The 19897-nt window shown below is 49.1% G+C and overlaps 2 protein-coding genes across 2 annotated transcripts; one reads left to right on the forward strand and one right to left on the reverse strand.

Moving 5' to 3' along the window:
• Nucleotides 1-2: 2 nt before the first annotated feature.
• On the reverse strand, nucleotides 3-19538 carry nrps1 (nonribosomal peptide synthase Pes1). Its single transcript, XM_040844120.1, has 7 exons — nucleotides 18849-19538; nucleotides 18376-18792; nucleotides 18001-18303; nucleotides 5370-17948; nucleotides 4672-5317; nucleotides 3015-4618; nucleotides 3-2959 (listed from the first exon to the last, which is right to left on the reverse strand). Exons 1-7 carry the CDS (start codon nucleotides 19347-19349, stop codon nucleotides 296-298), a joined length of 18714 nt encoding a protein of 6237 aa, XP_040707235.1. The 5' UTR covers nucleotides 19350-19538; the 3' UTR covers nucleotides 3-295.
• Nucleotides 19539-19568: 30 nt separating this feature from the next.
• ASPSYDRAFT_25506 (uncharacterized protein) lies at nucleotides 19569-19889 on the forward strand (the record flags this gene model as incomplete). The annotated part of the gene is made up of 1 exon (XM_040844172.1): nucleotides 19569-19889. The coding sequence occupies one exon, from the start codon at nucleotides 19569-19571 to the stop codon at nucleotides 19887-19889; it is 321 nt and encodes a 106-aa protein (XP_040707236.1).
• Nucleotides 19890-19897: the final 8 nt, after the last annotated feature.

The raw sequence follows: 19897 nt of genomic DNA on the forward strand, positions 1-19897 counted from the left end.
AGCGTTACTTACACTTTTTATTCTTATTTTTCTTTTAGTTTTTTCTTCTATTTTTATGGGCTGGTGTTTGTTTATACCCCTGATGGAGCCCTTGGTTAGCGAAAAAGGTTATTTGAGGGAGCATGTTGATCATGGCTGTTTAGGTGCTTCGTTTTGCAGTAATATCCAAGAGGTTTAAATACATTACATAGATGTACATATTGAAGGTCAATTAAGGACAGGAATGGTAAAACAAATGGAAATAAAACAACCAGATGCTGTAATGAAACAAATATAATGAAAGAAAATGCAGTGATCATCCCCGCGCAGACAAACCACTAAGCTTGGTGATCTTCTTCGCCAAAAGTCTAGCCCTGTCCAGGGCACCCCATTCACTCTTAACAGGGACCATAGGCAATACCTCCTGTGTCGGAAGGGACACTGTCTTCGACACATCGACAGGGGTGTAGGCGGGTGCGGCATCTGAAGAACTCTTGGATCCCGTGTCTCGGTCGGTGAGATTGAAAGTCAATACGGCCATATGGCCAAGGAATGTCGAGTGTGCCAGAAGGTCTTCGAGGCGGATATGCAGGCCAGTTTCTTGCTCTAGGATCCAAACGATCTGCGCCATGCTCACAATGTCTCCACCAAGTCCGAAAAAGGAGGAGTCGAGTTGGAATGGGGTTTGTGGTTTGTTCGCGCTTGATCTGGGCGGCAGGACTTGCTGCCAGATGCGGGTGATGAGGTCCGAATGTGCCAGGACCTCTGATAAACTGCGATTGTTTAATGATGAAAGAAGGAGACTGTCGCTACCTGAGGTGTCGGGAGTATCTTCAACACGCTGCGGAGGTAGGGAGCGGAGCGTGGAAGGAGAAGGAAGTGCAACATTGGGGTTTGCGACAAAGCTCTGTGCTGTGTCGCAGACCATATCAAGAACTGTGGAAACGAAGCTGGGATGCATAGGACCTTTGAACGAGTATCCCAGGGAAACGGTGAGTTGGTTAGGTTGGCCAGCAACCGGCTTGGAAAAGAGTGTGAGGTCGGTGAAATTGTCAATGACACCCACGCCGCCCATCCTGTAGGGATTGTTGTCAAGATGCATTTCCCCTTCGTAGTCGACATTCTGGTGCAGTATGGATGTGGTGAAGTACGTCGACTCCGGCCAGTCTGTGCAGTGCCTAACAATTTCTCTGAAGCCCAAGGATTCGTAGGCCATATTCGCTACTTGCTGGTCCTGGAGGAAGCGGAATAAGTCTAGTGCAGTCCAGCGATCCTTGAACCTAACCCTAATAGGGATGTGGTTGAGGCATGGTCCTACTGTGTTTTCGACACCAGGAACTGCATTTCTTCCGCTGACAGTGAGGCCGAAGACGACATCATCCTGGGCGCACAATTTTGCAAGGGTGACTGCCCACGCAGATTGCATGACAGTGGCGATGGTGATACTCTCTGTTGCAGTAGAGGGGATCTCTATAACCTTCTTTTGTTCCGCGAAACTACCTATATGTTGGAATGTATTGGGCCTGTCTCGCTGAACAACCTCCGTCATCCTGGATCCCTTGAGCAAAGTACTCCAGTGCTGGTAGTGTTCAGGTGTAATTGTTCCTGGTAGGAGTCGCATATAGCCCAAGAAAGACGAAGGTGAAATAGGGCTTCCCTCATAGGCCATTTTGATAGCAGTCATGATTTTTGATAGGCAAACACCATCAAATTGAGCATGCGACATGCGTATGAGGATTCGGCGTTCGTTGCTGTTGACCTTTCTGACGACGTAGAACTGCACATATTGCACCCCTTGTCCTGGAGGCTCGCTCCGATCTCGTTGCTGCAAGGACTTGGTATATTCGTCTAAACTCAGCTCCGTTTCGTGGACAAAGATATCAGGACGAATCTTGCGCAAGACAACCTGGAAAAATTGTCCATGGAAACTAACGAAGACTGTCCTAAGGATGTCGAAAGCGTCAACAACGTGGAGGAAACTTTCTCTCAACCGCCGGATGTCCAATGAACCCTTTCCATCGAGGTAGAAATAGTTTAGCATCCATCTTGACTCAAACATGGTCGCTGCGAGGGAGAGGGATTGAAAATCCGTCACAGGCAAAACATCGACTATGCCTCCTTTGAATACACCAACCTTGGGACAGATTGCTGCACGCAGAGACGTTTCATCAGGCTCAATCGGCCTCAAATTGGATATTTCTTGGGATGATTCGCTTCTTAGTGGCATAGACCTATCTTCAACCTTTTTCTCCATAGTCTGAATGTTCTCCATGTTCTCCACATGTTTGGCCATGAGGTTAGACGTCACTGGCTTCGCCCTACCATCGATTAAAGATACCAATTTTTCAAACACAGGGTGCTGGAACACATCACCCACGCTCAATTTCATTCCTTCATCCCGTGCAGCTCGAACCATTTTCATAGCCGTGATGCTGTCACCCCCTAGCTTGAAGAAGCTGTCTTGGTACTTTATGGGGTGTGGTGGCAGTCCTAGTGTTATGCTCCAAAGTCTCCAAAGCTGGTTCTCGGTGTTAGTCGAGACTCTGTCGCCGGGGGTGAGGGTTTGCATGGAGTCTGAAGGTGTCATTTCCCTCGCCACAGGTAAGCTTTGAAGGGTGTCCTCAGCATTCTTCCCGATATGTCGAAAGTTCTTTGATAGATCTTCATCGTGGGTTTTGACCAGAGACGATGCGAGTTTGCTGTCACCGAGCATCTGCTTGATAACGACCTTGATACGTTCATCAACAATCTTTTCAAGTGACTTCCGGTCCATAAGCTGCTCTATGGCCCTATGGTTCTCTTTCACTCCGATCTCCAGGCTTGAAATTGGCGTGGAGGGGTTTTCCGCAAAACAGGTGAGGATCTTAGCAACAGTACCGGCGAAAGTGGCCGCTTCCGCCTCTGTGACTGCATCAGCCCAGTATCTCAACAAAATTCCCTCGTGGCCTCTTGCAGTCTCAACATTGGCAGTAAGGGGGTACTAGAATTTTGGAAGTTAGTACGCAAGCATACGATGTATTGTTGATTGAACTTACCTCGCAAGGGTCGTGCGCCTTTTGGAACTCATATGTTATCCCCGAAATCTCAACCTTATCAGCCGAATGGTTCTGGATGGAGATACAGGTGTTAAACAGAGGCTTGCTCTGTCTACCAAGCGCGTGTTGTATCTCTGCGAGCGAGGCGTGTTGATAGGCAAGGCTCTTGATATGATCGTCTTGCACAGACTTGGAGAGACCAAGTAGCGTCTGGCCTGACTGGAACTTGACTCGGCAGCAAATGTTGTTGATGAATATCCCCACCGCATCCTGGATCCCAGAAACGGGCAAGTCGCGGCCGGTGGACGGGTAACCGAAACAGACGTCGTCAGACTGTGTATAACTGCGCAGGAATATTGCCCATACCGCAAGGATTAGGTTCGCAAGAGTGATCGAGTTCGTCTCACAGAAGCGTTGAAGCTCGGCGAACCTACAGAATGGCACCATGCGAGTACCTAGTTGACGGGCACCGTTTTTACCCGTAGCAACTGGCAAGTGACACGGACGAGCACCGGCGAGGCGCTTCTTCCAGTATTCTAGGGCTTGGACAGAGGATTCTCCCCTGAGGTATTTGATATAGTCGCTAAATAATGGCCCTGGTCCTAGTGGAAGTTGGTTGCTGTAGGCTAACGCCAGTTCCCTCATCAGAATTGAAAAGGATCCACCGTCAACAATGAGGTGATTCAGTTCAAACTTCACCAGTACTCTCCCAGTAGATGTTTTGCAGAAAACCAGTTGATGATAAAGCTTTGTAGACCTGTCGCTGTCCTGAAGACTGATGGTGTCGAGTTTGCTGAGCGCAGACGAATCGTCGCACTCAATTTCCACTATTGTCTCCCTAACTCTCTTGACCACTATTTGATCGAAGGACTCGCCTTTGCAGCTGCTGTCAACGAAAGCTGTTCTCAGTATAGGGTGACGTGCGACAACCATCGACCAAGCGTTCCTCAATTTCGTTAAATCAATGTTATTTTCCCCGAAGCATCGCATCTCAAATATTACGTTGAAAATGTACTCGTGCGGATCTCGGAGCTGGCTGAGGAGTATACCCTCCTGGATCGGAGAGCAGGGGTATATGTCTTCCACCTGGTCCCACTGTGATATGTTAAGTCTCGGGAGCGTATTCTCGATAATATCTTTCAACCCATCATACGTTATAGGGAGCAAAGGATAGTCGTTCAGCGTAGGCTCCGGTGTAACCTTCCTGAGGTTGGGCATATCGATTTCGAGGACGCGTTTACACTCGGCCATCCAGGTCTGGATTCGGGCCTGGTGATGCATATTGCGATTGTATGTGAATGAGACATGCAGCTGCTCCTTTATTATCACTGCGGTGATCTCGAAGAGGGAGAATCTGGGTGTCTCGGTTCCCATATCCCCAGTGGAATCCATCGTCTCGCCATTGAACACATCGCCGTAGTGCTGGAAGATTGATCCATCGCGTTCGAGCTGTTGGAGTTTGCCGAGGTAGTTGAAGAGAATCTCAAGTGGTACATGGAATTTGTTGCTATTGTTGTGGAGAACATCCTGTGCGAAGAAAGTGCGACTGAGCGTAGCAATTTGACGCCGTGTGTCCTTAACACGCTTCATCGTATCGAGAAGATCTACGCCAATTAGTACCAAAAGTTTCATTTGTTTGACCATGTAGTTAGCTTACCTGAATTCATTTGGACGTGGATTGGGTTTAAAGTGGTAAACCAACCAACCGTTCCGGAAGGGTCATAAGAATCCCAAGCTTCACGACCATGACCTTCACTATAGATTGTGGGAGCATCTCTATCGGTAAAGGTGCGGTTGAACGAATGAAGAACAGCAGCAAGCAAGACCTCAACTGTCTCGGTCCGGAGGATTTCATGGCATTTCCCGGAAATGAATGCAGTGGTTTGTTTGTCCAAAATGAAGCTTTGCATCTTGACTTGCCCATAATTGTTCGGCACTTGAATCATGCCCCAGTAGTCAAGGTTTGGCAATTTACAGGGAACTTCGACGGACTTGGTGGTTTTGCTGTTCTTGAGTTGTACATTGCACCAGGATTGGAATGAGAGCGGTGCATCGGAAGATAGTGACCCAGTGCGAACAAAATCTTCAAGCTCCTGAAGAACGATGCGCCAGGAGACGACATCCACGCACAGATGGCTCGCAACCAAAAATAGAACTTGCTGTCCATTCTTGTCGAAGAGGTCTGCAGCACATACGGGTCCTGTCTGAACATCCAAAGAGGATTGGGTATTTGCAATTCCGCTTAGTATCTCATTGGGGTTCTTGACGGAGTGAGCGCGGAATTTGTAAGACGAATCAATCTCCTGCAAGAGTGTAATTAGTTTCAAGGTCAAGAAGATAAGGGTTGGTACGCACGTTTGTAACCATTTGATGCCATGTTCCTTCCTTGGACTTGACGAAGCGTGCCCTAAACATGGAGTGCTTTTGGACAACAGCCCGTAAAGCATCCTCTAGTGCACTTGGCTTCACCCTCTGGGTGAGGCGAACAGTCATACTCTGGTTAAACCGCTCACTGTTCTTGGGCACAATAGACGATGAGCGGAAGAATAACTTCTGAATTGGAGACAGCTGGAAGGCTGTGTTTGCATCACCCTCGTTCTTGACTTGCCGTGGCTTAGCCTCAAGGCTTGTCGAAAGCTCAGCAATGGATTTGCTTTGGAGAATATGGTTGAGAGGTAGATTCAATCCTCGCTTTCGCGCTTTTGATACCACGGCCATTCCTGTGATACTGTCCCCACCAAGATAGATGAAAGAACGGCTTGTATCTATCTTATGCAGAGGTAGATTCAGGACCTGAGCAAAAATGTCTCGAAGAGTATTGGGCGCTTCAACTTCCTTCTCTTGCGCCTTCCCATCCTCTGCAATATCGTGAGTCGCCTTGTCGTAGTCCTCCATGATCCGGTCGTATACGGAGTCTTCGAGTTGCTCAAGCCAGCTTGTGACTCTCTTCCTGTCCAACTTTCCAGACACAAGCATTGGAATGCTTTGAACAACTGCCCAGACTTGTGGGACCATGTAATGAGGCAGCTGCGCCTCAATACTCTTTTTGGTTGCATTGGCTTCCTGATGTCCGACTCTCAACATGTCCCGTGGACTCACCAGCTCGCAGGCCCCTGTTGTGATCGTGCTCGAGTCAGATATCAGTGACTTGAGAGAAATAACGGCAACTAGTTTCTGCCGGAGTGGGCCGGTATTAGGAAGAATGACAACCGCACTTCGAACATTCTGGCTTTCAAGCAAGCGATGCTCGATCTCTCCTAGCTCCATACGTTGTCCATGCAGCTTGACCTGGTGATCCTTACGACCAAGATACTCTATCGATCCATCGGAGTTATACTTAACAAGGTCACCAGTCTTGTAGACTCTCCTGGGGGAAGATAATGAGCTTGGAAAGTCCTTGGCCCAGACAGGTTCATTGATAAAAGTGTCCGCTGTCTTCGTCGGATTCTTGAGATATTCTCTTGCAAGCGCCGGCCCTTCTAATGCAAGTTCACCAACCGTCCCCGGCGGCATAAGTCGGTGGTGGTCCTCAGGATCAACTATCCAAGTTAAGGTGCATGAGATTCCATAGCCGATACAGGCGAAGCCATGGTTGACAAAGTCGCTGTTCACAACCGCAAATACGACTGTTTCAGTAGGGCCATAGCCTCCAATGAACTTCAGTCTGTTTTCCCATTTCATTACCACTTCGCGAGATAGTGCTTCCCCTCCGCAGGAAAGCACCTTCAAGGAGGGTACGGATGATGGTTCAAGAATAGAGGCGACAGAAGGTGTCAAGAATGTCCATGAGACATTCATTCGTTGCATTGCTCCTGGAATATCGTTCAAGCGTTCATCATCACTCGGAACACAGATGCAACCTCCTAGCATTAGAGTTCCGAGAACCTCTAATATGGCGGCGTCGAAAGTAAGGGACGCAAATTGGAAGACTCTGGAGTCCTTGTTCAGATGCATAACAGAAGCAAAGCCCATAACGCTGCTGCATACTGCGCGGTGGTCAATTACTATCCCTTTAGGACGACCTGTACTGCCTGAAGTAAATATCGCATATGCCATATTGGAAGGTGAAAGACTGGCGCGCGGCTTCTTGTTGGTTGTGGTAGCAGCGTAGGCCATGATAGTGTCTTTGCTCACCGGAATAATTGTGCCAACAGAGCCTAGATAGCGGTTGCGTAAATGTGAAGAACAGAGTATAATATCTGCCTCTATCTCTTCCAGGATCTCTTTGTGCCTCGATGTCGGATGCGTAGGGTCGAGCGGAACAAAGGCTCCTCCTGCCAGAAGGACACTTAGTATAGTGACGATTGCCCAAAGAGATTTATCCAAACAAATTGGGACAAATTTGTCTGGACCTACTCCACAGGATACCAGGTATTGTGCGAAAGAGGAAGCAAGCTCGAACATTTCCCGGTAATTAAGGCTCCCATCCCATGAGCAGATGGAAGGCGCTTGCGGCTGTGAGAGAGAATGCTCTTTGATAATGTCGTGAGCACATCTGTCGACACATGACACCTGTCGTTGGTTCCATCTGGCGATGTCTTTCTTATCCAAAGGACTGGTGATATCAATACCACCTACCGTGAGCGAACTGCTTCGACGAATCTTGAAAAGCTGCTCGAGCACAAAGCCGAATTGTCCTATCAGCCTTTCTGCTTGCCAATTGTCGAGAACTAGTTCATCGTGATGGGCTTGGATATTTATCGTGGAACCGGAGATTTGACACTGCACAACAAGAGGATGCGTGAAGAAATCTCCCCGAGTCTGCTGATTCTCTGAGCTCCATATATTTTGGTTGAGCTGGCCGTTATCAGACTGTATCACAAGCAGGTTCTGGAAATTGCACGCAAGTGCTGCGTCACTGCTGAGCTTCTGTATCCTCTGAAGACCGTGGTGCTGATGAGGTATCATCGCTGTTGTCATTTGGCGCACATAGTACAGGTATTCGACCACAGGAAGCTTGTTGTCCACCCGTATGCGCATGGGAACTGTCGTCAACACGGGTCCTGCAACGTCCGTGACTCCTGGCATATCAATATTCCTACCCATCAGGGTTTCACCAAAGCAAACATCACCGGAACCAGTGTGGACTGAAAGCACGACAGCCCATGCAGCACGGATTAGCTCAGGAATGGTAATGTCAGTAACCCCGGTTGCCCTTGAAATATCAAGGCTGCTGAGCTGGATGCCTCCAGCCCCAGAAGAGGTCGATTCCTTGTTTTTCTTTGCGGGAAAGTGTTCACAGGACAGGCCGCTCAGATACGATTTCCAGTACTCGTCCGATTGCAATATATCACGCTGGAGTAGATGGTGGATGAAGAGCTTGTACGGAACTGTTATATTCCTGCCTGGAGAATCGGAGTAGATATCCTCGGCCCTCTTCAAAATGCGAGGGATGTTCCACCCATCATAGAGAGCATGGTTGACTGTCCAAACAAAGTAACGCACGGAGGGTCCAAGTTGAACAATTGCGTACTTGGCCAAAAGTCCTCCATTGCTGCTCACGGAATCATCATTTGAATAATCAAGCGTCGTCTCAAGAGTCCAGGAAATCCGCTCCCGTTTCAGGACGACTTGGAGAAAGCCAGCTTCCTCGACATGAACAATTCGAGTCCGGAGGATATCAAACTCGTCAGCAACTTGCTGCCAAATGGCCTTAAATTTCTCAATATCAACACCGGCGGCCAGTCGATAAATGGATCGTGCGACATAGGCCCCACGGTGTTGAATGGAGAGTGTAAGCAATCCTTCCTGCACTGGGCTGCAGGGGTAGATATCAGATATGACTTCCTCAGCAACATCGCATTGATCAGAGACTTCATGCAGGACATCATGCAATGGTACGGATTGAGGGACAAGACTGAATTGCTCAAGGTCTGGTCCTGCCGCGATTTCTTCAGCGTTCTCGCAGCACCCGATCATGTCTGCTAGGACGGGATGTCCATATATCTGGGCAACCGTCAAAGAAATACCCTGAGACCTGGCGGCTCCAACAAGCTTCATGGCGGAGAAAGAATCGCCGCCTAATCCGAAGAAGCTATCCTCCGCACTAATGGAGCCTGGATCAACCTCCAAAACTTCTGCCCATAGATCACGGAGCTTCGATTCTGCTTCTTTCTCTATAGCGCGACCAGATCCAGAGTTCGAGATCATGTAAGGCTTCAACTGGTCTCTGGAAAGCGCCTGAACCATGGTTCGCAGTCCTTTGCGATCAAGCTTACCAGTCGTACCCAGGGGTAGATATCTGACGGGGAAATAGAGCTTAGGTATCATAACCTGGGGCAGAATTTGGCTCAAAGAGCCGTGAAGTTTCCCAATTGCCTTTTGGGTGGAATTAGATAAACCAATTAGCACCCCTGAGGACGCATTCTCTTCTGGAGCAGGGTGCGCTTCAACAGTAAAGAATGCAACTAGCGTTTTGGCGAAAGACTTTGTCTCCGGTATCACGATGTCAACTGCCACTTGTGTATTCGCTGGTAATAGTGTGGCACATTGCTGCTCGATTTCCTCCAATTCGATGCGCTGGCCATTAAGTTTGACTTGGGTGTCCATGCGAGAAAGGAAGCAGATATTCCCGTCGGGTTTATAACGGACCAGATCACCGGTCCGATACATTCGTCCAGTGTACCTAAACACACCTTGCATCTCTTCAGTGCGGCACCACTGAGGCTTGGTGATGAAGACTTCTTCCGTTTTCTTGACATTGTTGAGGTAACCACGGGCGATGTTGTATCCTTCCAGCACTAGTTCTCCAACAGCCCCGACAGGAAGGAGTCGATTCTTATTGTGAGGGTCAACAATCCAAGCTCTTCCACACACGGCGGTACCAATAGAGTTGCAGTCATCGTCCAGCCGTATTCCATCCTGGTCAACTTTGAGGCTTGTGGTGGCGATGACCGTAGCTTCGGAAGGCCCGTATGCGTTGAACATCCGTCTGTCTGACCAACGAGTGATCTGACTTTCTGTCAATTTCTCGCCTCCGTTTATAATCGTTTTCAATGTCGGAACACTGCTTGGGTCTAGTGTACTAGTGACAGATGGAGTGCAGCTTATCAGGTTGGCCCCCATTCTCGTAATTGCACCTGCCAAGTCGTTCAGACGTTCTTCGTCACTCGGAACGCATACGCAGCCACCCGTCATGAGAGTGATTATCGTTTCAAACACGCTCACATCGAAGGTGTAGCTTGAGAATTGTATCACACGAGTATCGGTGCCCATCCCAAATCTATCAGCGAAAGACACAGAGGCCACCCCAAGTGCAGCGTGTTCAAGGACGGTTACTTTAGGTTTTCCGGTTGTTCCAGATGTGAAGATTGCGTAGGCTGCATTATTAACACCCAACTTTGGCGGTGTCTTCAGGGCTGATGGAGTTGGAATCTGGTCAAATTTACTTTGGCTGACATCTAGCGCGGACTCGCATACTCGGGATACTTTCTCCAGGTATCGAGTGGAGCATAACACAATCGGAGCACCAATATCAGCAATAAGGCCTTGCAGTCGGCTTTCGGGGTGGGCAGGATCTAAGGATGCAAAAGCGCCACCGGCTTTCAGAACAGCAACTTGTGCAATAACGGCCCAGGCTGATTTCTCGAAACACAAGCCAACAAAGACTTCCGGGCCAACACCTCGATCTATCAAGTGGCAGGCAAGCTTATTTGCCAATACATCAAGCTGTGTATATGTAAAGTTCTCGTCCCAGGAACAAATGGCTGGTGCTGAAGGCTGTGCAAGTGCCTGCTGCTTGATGACCGTGTGCGCGCACTGTTGCGGTATTTCAGGGAGGTTTGCGTTCCAGGCACTCAGTTGCTGGCGAGAATGCGGCCCAAGGAACTCCACATCTCTAATAATGGACCCAGCTTGTTCAGCGTGGGTGAGGACAGAGTTAAGAGTGCAGTCGAAGCAATCGATAATATTTTTCATGTTATTGTCCGAAATGCTGTTTGACTGATATTCAAAGTTGATCTCAGCTGAAGACCCAGAGATGCTAGCGTCAACAACGACGAGATACGGATCTAGCTCATCTGCAGCAAAGCTAAGTAGCATGTTGCGGGGTTCAGCTATTCCTGTCGAAGACTTCCTGTATCTGAAGGCCGTATTGAAGATCGAAGAGTTCTCAGAGCCGATGGCTCGTTGGATTTCGAAAAGGGACATCTGAAACCTCAGCGTCTGCTCCATGTCTTCTTTTCTCTTCTGTAAGACATCTCGAAGCTTGATATCATCACTCAATCCGAGTCTGCAGGGCAAGGCTCCGACAGACGCCTTCTTACCGGAGACATAGTAGCCAAAGCAAACTTCGTCCATGCCTGTATAGCATCGGAGAACCAAGGCCCATACAGTCTGAAAGAAGTCACTCGGAGCGATTGATAGGTCTTTGCATGCGTCATTTATCTTCGACACATTCGGCAATTTCAGAGACTTCGTAGTAAACTTGCTTTGTTCCTTTTTGGGATTCGATGCCGGGAATAGGCATGGCTCGAGTTCGGCCAAGTACTCTTTCCAGTAGTTGACCGTGTCATTAAAGGCCTGAAGGCTTTCGCCTCGTTTTTCAAGATCGCTAACTCTCCCCCTTAGCCCAATTGTTTGCCCAAAGACATCTATACACTCGCCGAACAGTGCCAGTAACTGCTCAAGTTGCGAATGGTACAGAACCCTGTCGTCATAGCGAGCGGCCAGCTGCACGCCCGTCTCTTCGATGGTACAGAAAACGACGAGCGGACACACGGAGAGTTCGGAGTGTACATTTTCTTCTGCCTCTAGGCTCTCCAGGTATTTCTTTTGCTGATCTGTACCCTCCAGCGAGATAGAGAGCGCAGTTTCAAAGTCGCACGCGCGGGAAGTATCTGCGTTTAGATGTCTGATTGAGGAAATCGATGTTGTTTCGAAGGGCTTAGACGCAGCCAAGGAAGAAGATGTACGCTCAAGAAGCCCAGTGATTCTCTCTGTTTTGTCGATCCGAACTCGTCGAGGCACTATCGTTCGGGGGCTTCCTTCGGTGCTCATCAACAACTCGCCGAGAATGATATCGTCACGTTGAGTATAACTGTGGATGACCAAAGCCCAGGCACAAAGTAACGACTCTCTTGCCCTCGACTTCTGCATAGCACCAGCCCATGGTATTCTGATACTGTTATTAACCATCTTTGGAGCTGGGGAGCCTCGGGTAGAAAATGGCTGCAGTAGGGGCTGCCCCGAGACAGATGGTTTCTCTGACTCATGGCGCCAGAACTCCCCAAATTTCTTCACGTCGTACTCAAGCAATGACTCCATCGGAAGGGCTCGCAATGCATTCTTGAGTAGCAAACGGTTTACCGTTCCCAGTGGAGTCAATGGTAGTCCTACTACCGGTACGTACAGGCTGGGAGTCTGGCATATAGGTAATGAACCTGTCAGATGAGCATGAAGCTTAGCCATAAGTTGGTGTGACTCGCTGGTCTTCGGCGAAATTACTGTTGCATGCTCCTTCGTCGTTGGCGGCTGCGCATCTGTTGAGAGAATGAAAATAGCAACACAGGTCTCCGGGTATTCTTCAACTCTCAAATCAATTGCTTCGACGATGCATCGATAGCCCGGAAACTCCACTGTATCGAGAATAAGTTCACTCTCAAGTGCAACCATCTGTAATTTCGGGCTTGTCTCGCCATCTTTCCTTCCGAAGTACACCAGAGACCCGTCAGAATTGTAACGAGCCAAATACCCCGTCTTGAACATTTGCTGGCGGGCCCTTGGGAAGCGCGAGTATGTCCTTCTAGTCGATCCCACAATTTCACTTTCATCTTCGACAAAACTTTCTGCAGCCCGCTTCTGTTCCTCATCACATAGATATCCGCGAGAGACGCCGGGACCTTCGATGACCAGCTCACCAACACATCCCACTGGAACCAGGCGGGCAGTGTTGGACGGATCAACCAGCCAGGAACAGCATCCTGCGCTGGCTTTAATTGTCGGTAATTCACCCAAATCATCTGACTTGCTTCCCTGGATGGAAGTAGAAGAGCACTCAGGTGTTCCGAGAAAAGAGTGGAGTTGAACTTTCTCTGACCATAGTTTCTGAGCATCCCTTGTTAAAGGCTCCCCAAACAGAGCCAGCACTTGAATTTGCGGCATTTCTGAGGGGTCAAGCAAAGAGGCGACTGATGGAGTGAGACTGATGAAATTCGCGTCCGTCGCATTGATCGAGTGTGATAGTTGGTTGATGGAGCCACTTTCGGGGATGCAAACAGAGCCTCCATGCATAAATGTGCCAATTAATTCCTGCAGGAACATATCAGAGGTGCAAGGTGCAAATTGGAATGTCTTTGTCCTAGAATTTATATTGGTTGCGGACGCAAAGGATGCTGCTCGAGACACGATTGCGCGTTGGTCCAAAATCACGGCCGACCCATTGGTATCGAAGACAACATAGCCATCGTCGTAAGGCTGTGCCTGGCTGGAGTTGATGGTGCTAGAATTTAGCAGGGCCTCAAAGATTGACTTATCAATAGCCAGGACAACTGGAAACATTCCCTCTAGCAATTCAGCCCCATTGAAAGACGTAACTGCGATATGTGCGCCGTTATCAATGAGCCATTTATCAAGACTGCTGGCTGGTTGGGCTTTGTCTCTTGGAACGCATACACCGCCGGCTTTCAGAATAGATATTATAGTCACAACTTGCCAGACGGATTTGTTGAAATGGATAGGCACCAGAGTTCCCGTGCGCACTCCAAGTCGCAGGAGATAAGTGGCCAGACACGACGACAGGTGCTCAAGTTCGGCGTAAGTAATAATCCCATCCCAGGCTACGATAGCAGGTGCTTCGGCTTGTGAGGCCGCCTTTTCGCGAATGATATCTTGGACAAGAAGACCGGTTTCTTCAGGAAGCTGTTTGTTCCACTTGCGTATCCGCTGCTTATTCCACTCGCTCAAAGTTCCCAGTTGGCCAACCTTATCTTCATGGTGACGAACAATATCATCAAGGAATTTCAAAAATACACTGGCGACATTATTCGCCTGTTCATCAGATAAAGTGTTCGTCCAATAATTCAACTCGATTTCCGCACCCTTGTCCGAGGCCACGACGTTGACGAAGAGCGGGTACTCGGCGGGATCCTGGATGGTACAAACTCGAGAAAGACTGATTTCCGAAGACGGTTGGGTTTCCATCTTGGCCTTCTTCTGGTATGATATTCCAGTATTGAGCAATGCGGTGTCGGATAGCTTGAGCTCATGTTGGATGTCAATGAATGATAGGCTGTTATGAGGCAACTGCTCCATGCAGTCATTTTGGACTCTTTGTAGGATATCCCGGAGTGGCTCGTCGTTGGTCACCCGCATTCGGCAGGCGAGAAGGTTGATAACAGGCCCGACGATCGACTCGATATCCTCAACCATTGCATCTCGTAGGGAGGTCATATAGCTAAAGCACACATCATCCGAGTTGCAAAAGAGGCGGACTGTGAGCCCCCAGGCGGCAGTAAAAGCAGTTGAGAGAGTCAGAGCTTTTCTCTCACATATTGACTGTAATCCATTGAAAGAACTAAAGTTGAGCCGCAAAGTTCTGAGCTGCTTCTGCGAGACGTTCTTGCCATCGGTAAGTGCAGGGAAAAGGCAAGGCTTAATTCCCGCCAGATAATTGCGCCAGTACTCGATACTGGCTTCCTGTGGAGTATTGCGCAGATAATGCATATAATTCTTGAACAATGGCTTGTGGGTATCGGCTTTCCCGTGGTACGCGAGCTGGAGGTCTCTCAGGATGACTGTAATTGACACGCCATCCATAGCCGCGTGGCTTATTTCTATTCTGAAGAACAATCGGCCACCTGATGTCTCGCAAACGGTTAGGCGGTGGTGTGGCTGATATCCATTGTGGTGTGCAGGCTGTTGGCTGCTGAAAGTCTGCACAACGTCGCCGTCGTCCGAGCAAGTCAATTGGACTATAGACGGTTCACATTGTTTCAACACAACCTGACAGAATAGATCTTGGCTGGTCAGGTTTTCCACAAACAAAGTCCGCAGCATTGCATGACGGGAGATGACGAATTCCCATGCCGCCACAAGTCTACCAGCATCAGGCTTCTCCTCAAGTCCTAATACTTCGTACGTGTCGTGAACAGCATACAAAGAACTATCCCGAGTTCGAGCAAGTAAGATGCCTTGCTGCATACGAGAACATGGGTATATATCCTCGATAAGCTCCGGGGAGCTTACACCGATACTCGGTAGTTTCTTCGACAGAATATTGTCGAGCTGCGGGTATGTCAAAGATAACATAGAAAAGTCGCTCAATGTCGGCTTCGCAGGAATAGACTGGAGTGTTTTCCCTAGAGACCTGAGTACTTCCGCGCATCTAGCGATCCACGTCCGAATGGTCTCTTGATGTTTCATATATTTGCTGAAAGAGAATATGAAGCGGATCCTCCCATTTACAGCAAGAGCCGATATCTCGAACAGTGCAAATCGAGGAGTATCTCGCCCAAAGTCGGATGCACCTCCTCCCTGGCCAGTTTCACCGGCCATTTGATTCATGAGCTGGAATAGGCCATCCTGCCTTTGTAGGTCGCGATGTTGGCCAACGTAATTGAAGGTGAGTTCCATCGGGCAAGGATGGCTTTGGGTAGAAATTCTACTCGCAAACTGCTGTCTTCCATTATCCGAGACGCGCCTACGCAGATCTTTGACTTGCACGACGGTTCCAACGGGGTCATCCGGCACTCGACCCGCAATTGAGATGGGATACAGCGTAGTGAACCAGCCAACTGTGCGAGAGATGTCAATCGTAGGATCCCATACTTCTCTTCCATGCCCTTCATTGAAAATCGCTGGTAATAATCGGTCTGTGAATGTTTCTCCAAATGAGTGTAAGAGTGACGCGAGTAGGATATCGATTGGCTCGGTTCCTAGACTCTTATGACACCCCATTAGTATCGAATAGGAATCATCTAGGTCAAGCTCAAATGTCTCGCAGGTGACATCTCCATAGGTTACAACCTGGTTTTCGACCCCCCAATAAGCGAAATCCGGCGTGGGAACATCTCCCAAATCTTCGCTTAGGGCATGTGTCCTCTCATCCTGCAAGCGACACCATGTCAAGAACGGAAGAGACTGTGTATTGGAGACCTTCTCTTCGGGATGAAGTAGGATATCTTCGAGGTCCTCCAAGATAATCCTCCAAGACACAATGTCAACGGCCAGATGGTGAGCAACCATAGATAAGAAGTAGTCGTCCCCAGAGGAGAATAGATCCACAGACAACATCGGCCCCTCGACCGCGTTGATGCACAGCTGGCTATCGGCAATGGCACTATCAATCTGAGTCTCCTCTTTGATATTGTGAACCCGTAACCGATACGACGAGTTCACCTCCTCAGTGATACGCAGTTGGAGGCCTTCAGCCACAGCATCAACAAGGCGAGACCTCAACATAGAATGCTTCTTAACAATTACTTCAATCGAGCGACGCATATCCTGCGCACTAACCCGTTGATTCAATCGTGTCCGAATTCCCTGGTTAAAGTACCCCTGACCCTCATGCCGGATCATGAAATGCAGCTTCTGTACAGGCGAAAGGTCAAATAGCTGCTCAGTCGCTTCTCGGTATTCCACCGGCCGACTAATCTCTTTTACACGCTTCGCCAGATCTCGAATTGACCTGCTTTGCAGAATATCCTGCACGGTAAGCCCCATGCCCTGTTTCTTGCAGTAGCCCGTGCAAGTTATGGCAGCTATGGAGTCGCCGCCCAGAGCTAGAAAGCCGTCTTCGATGCTAATCTTGCTTCGTGGTGTAGCGAGGACGCGACTCCATATTGAGATTAGTCGATCCTCAACTGTTTCCTGCATGTGTGCTGCTGGTGTAGACTCGCCATTACTAAATCCAGAATCTTGGCTTTGGAGATCGTCTGCTTGGTTGGTTGCCCAGCTCACGATCTCTTTCCTGTTCAATTTGCCGGAGGGTAGTAGGGGAAGGGATTCGGTGCATAGCCATACTGAGGGAATCATATAAGTCGGAAGTCTTTTCAATAGTATCTCCCGGAGTTCCGCAACAGCTGCATTTCTCTCCGACTGTTGTAAGAGCTTGAGAGGCGCGGTACTCGAAGATGATCCTCCCTGTAAAGATATCACGGCCACAATCTTCCCCTTGGCGGATCCTGATTTGCAGAAGAATGCTATGCAGTGCTTGATCACGGGAAGAGTGCTGATATTGTTCTCAATCTCGCCCAACTCAATTCGCTGTCCATGAAGTTTAATCTGCGTATCTTTTCGTCCTATGAAAATTAGCGAGCCTCTATCAGAGTTGTATCTTACCAAATCCCCCGTCTTGTAAAATCTGCGGTCGCCGCGGGAATCTTGGCGCGCCCACTTAGGGTTATAGATAAAGACCTCGTTCGTCTTTTCCGGGTTGTTGATATAACATCGCGCAAGAGTAGGTCCCTCAAGGAGCAATTCACCGGGGCTTCCCACAGGAACAAGCTGATCATGATCATTTGGATTCACGATCCAAAAGTGCACACCTGTAGGCAACCCAATATCGCGGCAGTCGGAAGCCATGTGGATTTCGGTATTGACCGCAGCACAGACGGCACTCTCTGTGGGCCCGTAGCCGTTCACAAGCTTGATATGGGACCACGTTTCCAGGTCTGCGCGGGACATTGCCTCGCCGACTAGGATAATGGTCTTTACCCCGGGGATGCTCAATGGGTCGATAAAACGCACAAATGACGGTGTTAGGCAGACAACATTGACTCTCATCCTGTTGATTGCCTGGATGACGTCGTTCAGGCGCTCGCCGTCGCTCGGGACGCATACGCAGCCTCCATGTATCAGCGGGGATATCGACTCGAAAAGACTTGCGTCGAATGTGTGTGCTGCAAATTGTAATATCCGGCATTCGGAATCCATATCCATTGGCTGGCCATAGGACATTGCGGCCGAGACAAAGGCCCTATGCTCGAGCAAAGTACCCTACAAGACGTTAGTTCGCGACACAAACATAGGTACGTACTGAGTAACTTACCTTCGGGTGCCCAGTTGATCCCGAAGTAAACATCAAGTAGGCTGCGTTCTTACTGTTCGCCTCGTTTTGCTGAACAGCTCCGGCAGATGGTGGAGATATCTTGTCGAGGAACTGTTCATCCAAAGCTATCAAGTTCTCCGCCACTGTACTCAAAAGCTCTTCTCTATTTCTAGAGCAAAGCATAATATTGACCTCCACTGAGTCGATTAGCGACCGCAGACGAGAGGTCGGGTGAGTTGGGTCAAGAGGGACAAATGCGCCACCGGCCTTTAGAACACCCAGCATCGCCACAATATTCCATTTCTATAGGGTTGTTAGCATAGCAATTATATATTGCGGTAGTAACCATATTGGAATAGAAGTGGACGAACGCACCGATTTATCAAAGCAGAGGGCAACGCGAGCCTCCGGGCCAACATTCTGCGTTTGCAAATGAGATGCAAGCTTAGTAGCAAGGCAATCCAATTCTTCGTAGGTGAAGTTTCCATCCCAGGCACATACAGCTTCTCGCTGCGGATGAAGGCGCGCTTTTTCGCGTATGACCTCATGGATACACCGATCACAGTCCTCGGGAACTACGGAATTGAACTCGCAAATCCGGGACCAGTCATGTTCAAGGAGGCCGCATGTGTCAATGGCTGCAATATCTTCGTTCGAGAGGATCTGGTCGAGCAAATATTCGAAGTAGCGAGCTACACTTTCCATCTGTGTCGCCGAGATATCGGTATTCCACCATTCAAGGAAGATGCAGATATCTTCCTGCAATACCTTGACATGGAGACGAGCACCACACTAGAGAAGAATGTCAGGAGGTCATTCCAGGGTCCTCTATTCCGCAGACAGCTTACCTCCTCTGGAAGAATAGGCGGGAGCATTGGTCGTACAGAGTTCCCTCCATTTGCGCGGTCACCGCAGACTCGTACCATGACGGTAGTGCTGAATAGCGAATAGTCATCGACATTGGCATTGGTCCCCTCATCCATACCAATTACTTTCTCGGGATCTGTTCTCCCCCGGAATTTCTTCAGGAGGGTATTGATCGTGTCGCTCTCATCGATGGTGAGCTTGCACACCAACAGCCCTTCGGGGTCCGACGAATGAGTGCCCAAACAACCACCGCCGAAACCGTAGTGTTGATAACCAAAGCAAACATCTTCTGAACCAGTATATCGGTAGAGAAGCAAGCCCCACGCGGTCTTCAGTAACGAATCTAACGAGTTATGTTCAAATGCGGAGAGTAACTTGGCACTTTGCGAAGGGGTTATTCTTGTTCTGATTGAAAGAGGTCTTTTAGGGCCGTCAGAGGTGGCACCAAAGCTAGGTAGACAGCACCGCGCATGCTGGGCCATTTTTCACGTCAATTAAAAGTATTAATCAATGTATAATTATTAAAGAAAGAGAGAAGGTCAAGAATGGCTGCTTGTGGTTGTGAGTGAGGCACACCTATCTACCTTTAAAAAATATTTTATATCATCATGCGGGCTCTGCTTCTGAGGGACAAAAATAGCCGACGGGGGTTGCTAGCAAATGCAACCCCGAGATATTCCTCTCAATGGTTGCAAAACATCATGGGCAACCAATATGGACGCCTCGAGGGGGCCAATTGTAAGGCACCGCATTGCCATAAGGGACATGGGGGCTTTGCACGTCGAGCGATTAACTTTACCGAGATTATTCTCGGTATGCCCTTGCTTATCCCCGAGACAGGTGGGGACGGTCTCGACTGGTTCAGTGGCTTTCGAGCTCTGCAACTAGACTACCTAGACTACCCGGAGCAATTTCAAATTGATTCGGCCAACAGACCACATGGTGGAGTATGGAGCGAGTGGCAGAGCGGCGCCGAGGGAGGAAACAGGGCGCCGGTTCGGGTAGAGAAAGGCCAGGGCTAATGCTGCAC

Source organism: Aspergillus sydowii (assembly GCF_001890705.1).
Source record: "Aspergillus sydowii CBS 593.65 unplaced genomic scaffold ASPSYscaffold_1, whole genome shotgun sequence".
Lineage (NCBI taxonomy): Eukaryota > Fungi > Ascomycota > Eurotiomycetes > Eurotiales > Aspergillaceae > Aspergillus > Aspergillus sydowii.

Bases quoted from the DNA above. Each gene is read 5' to 3' on its own strand.
- nrps1 (XM_040844120.1), bottom strand. From the start codon at position 19,349: ATGGCCCAGCATGCGCGGTGCTGTCTACCTAGCTTTGGTGCCACCTCT. The intron at 18,304-18,375 runs GTGCGTTCGTCC...ACAACCCTATAG, and splicing joins CCCTCTGCTTTGATAAATCG to AAATGGAATATTGTGGCGAT. The intron at 2,960-3,014 runs GTAAGTTCAATC...CCAAAATTCTAG, and splicing joins AGGCGCACGACCCTTGCGAG to TACCCCCTTACTGCCAATGT.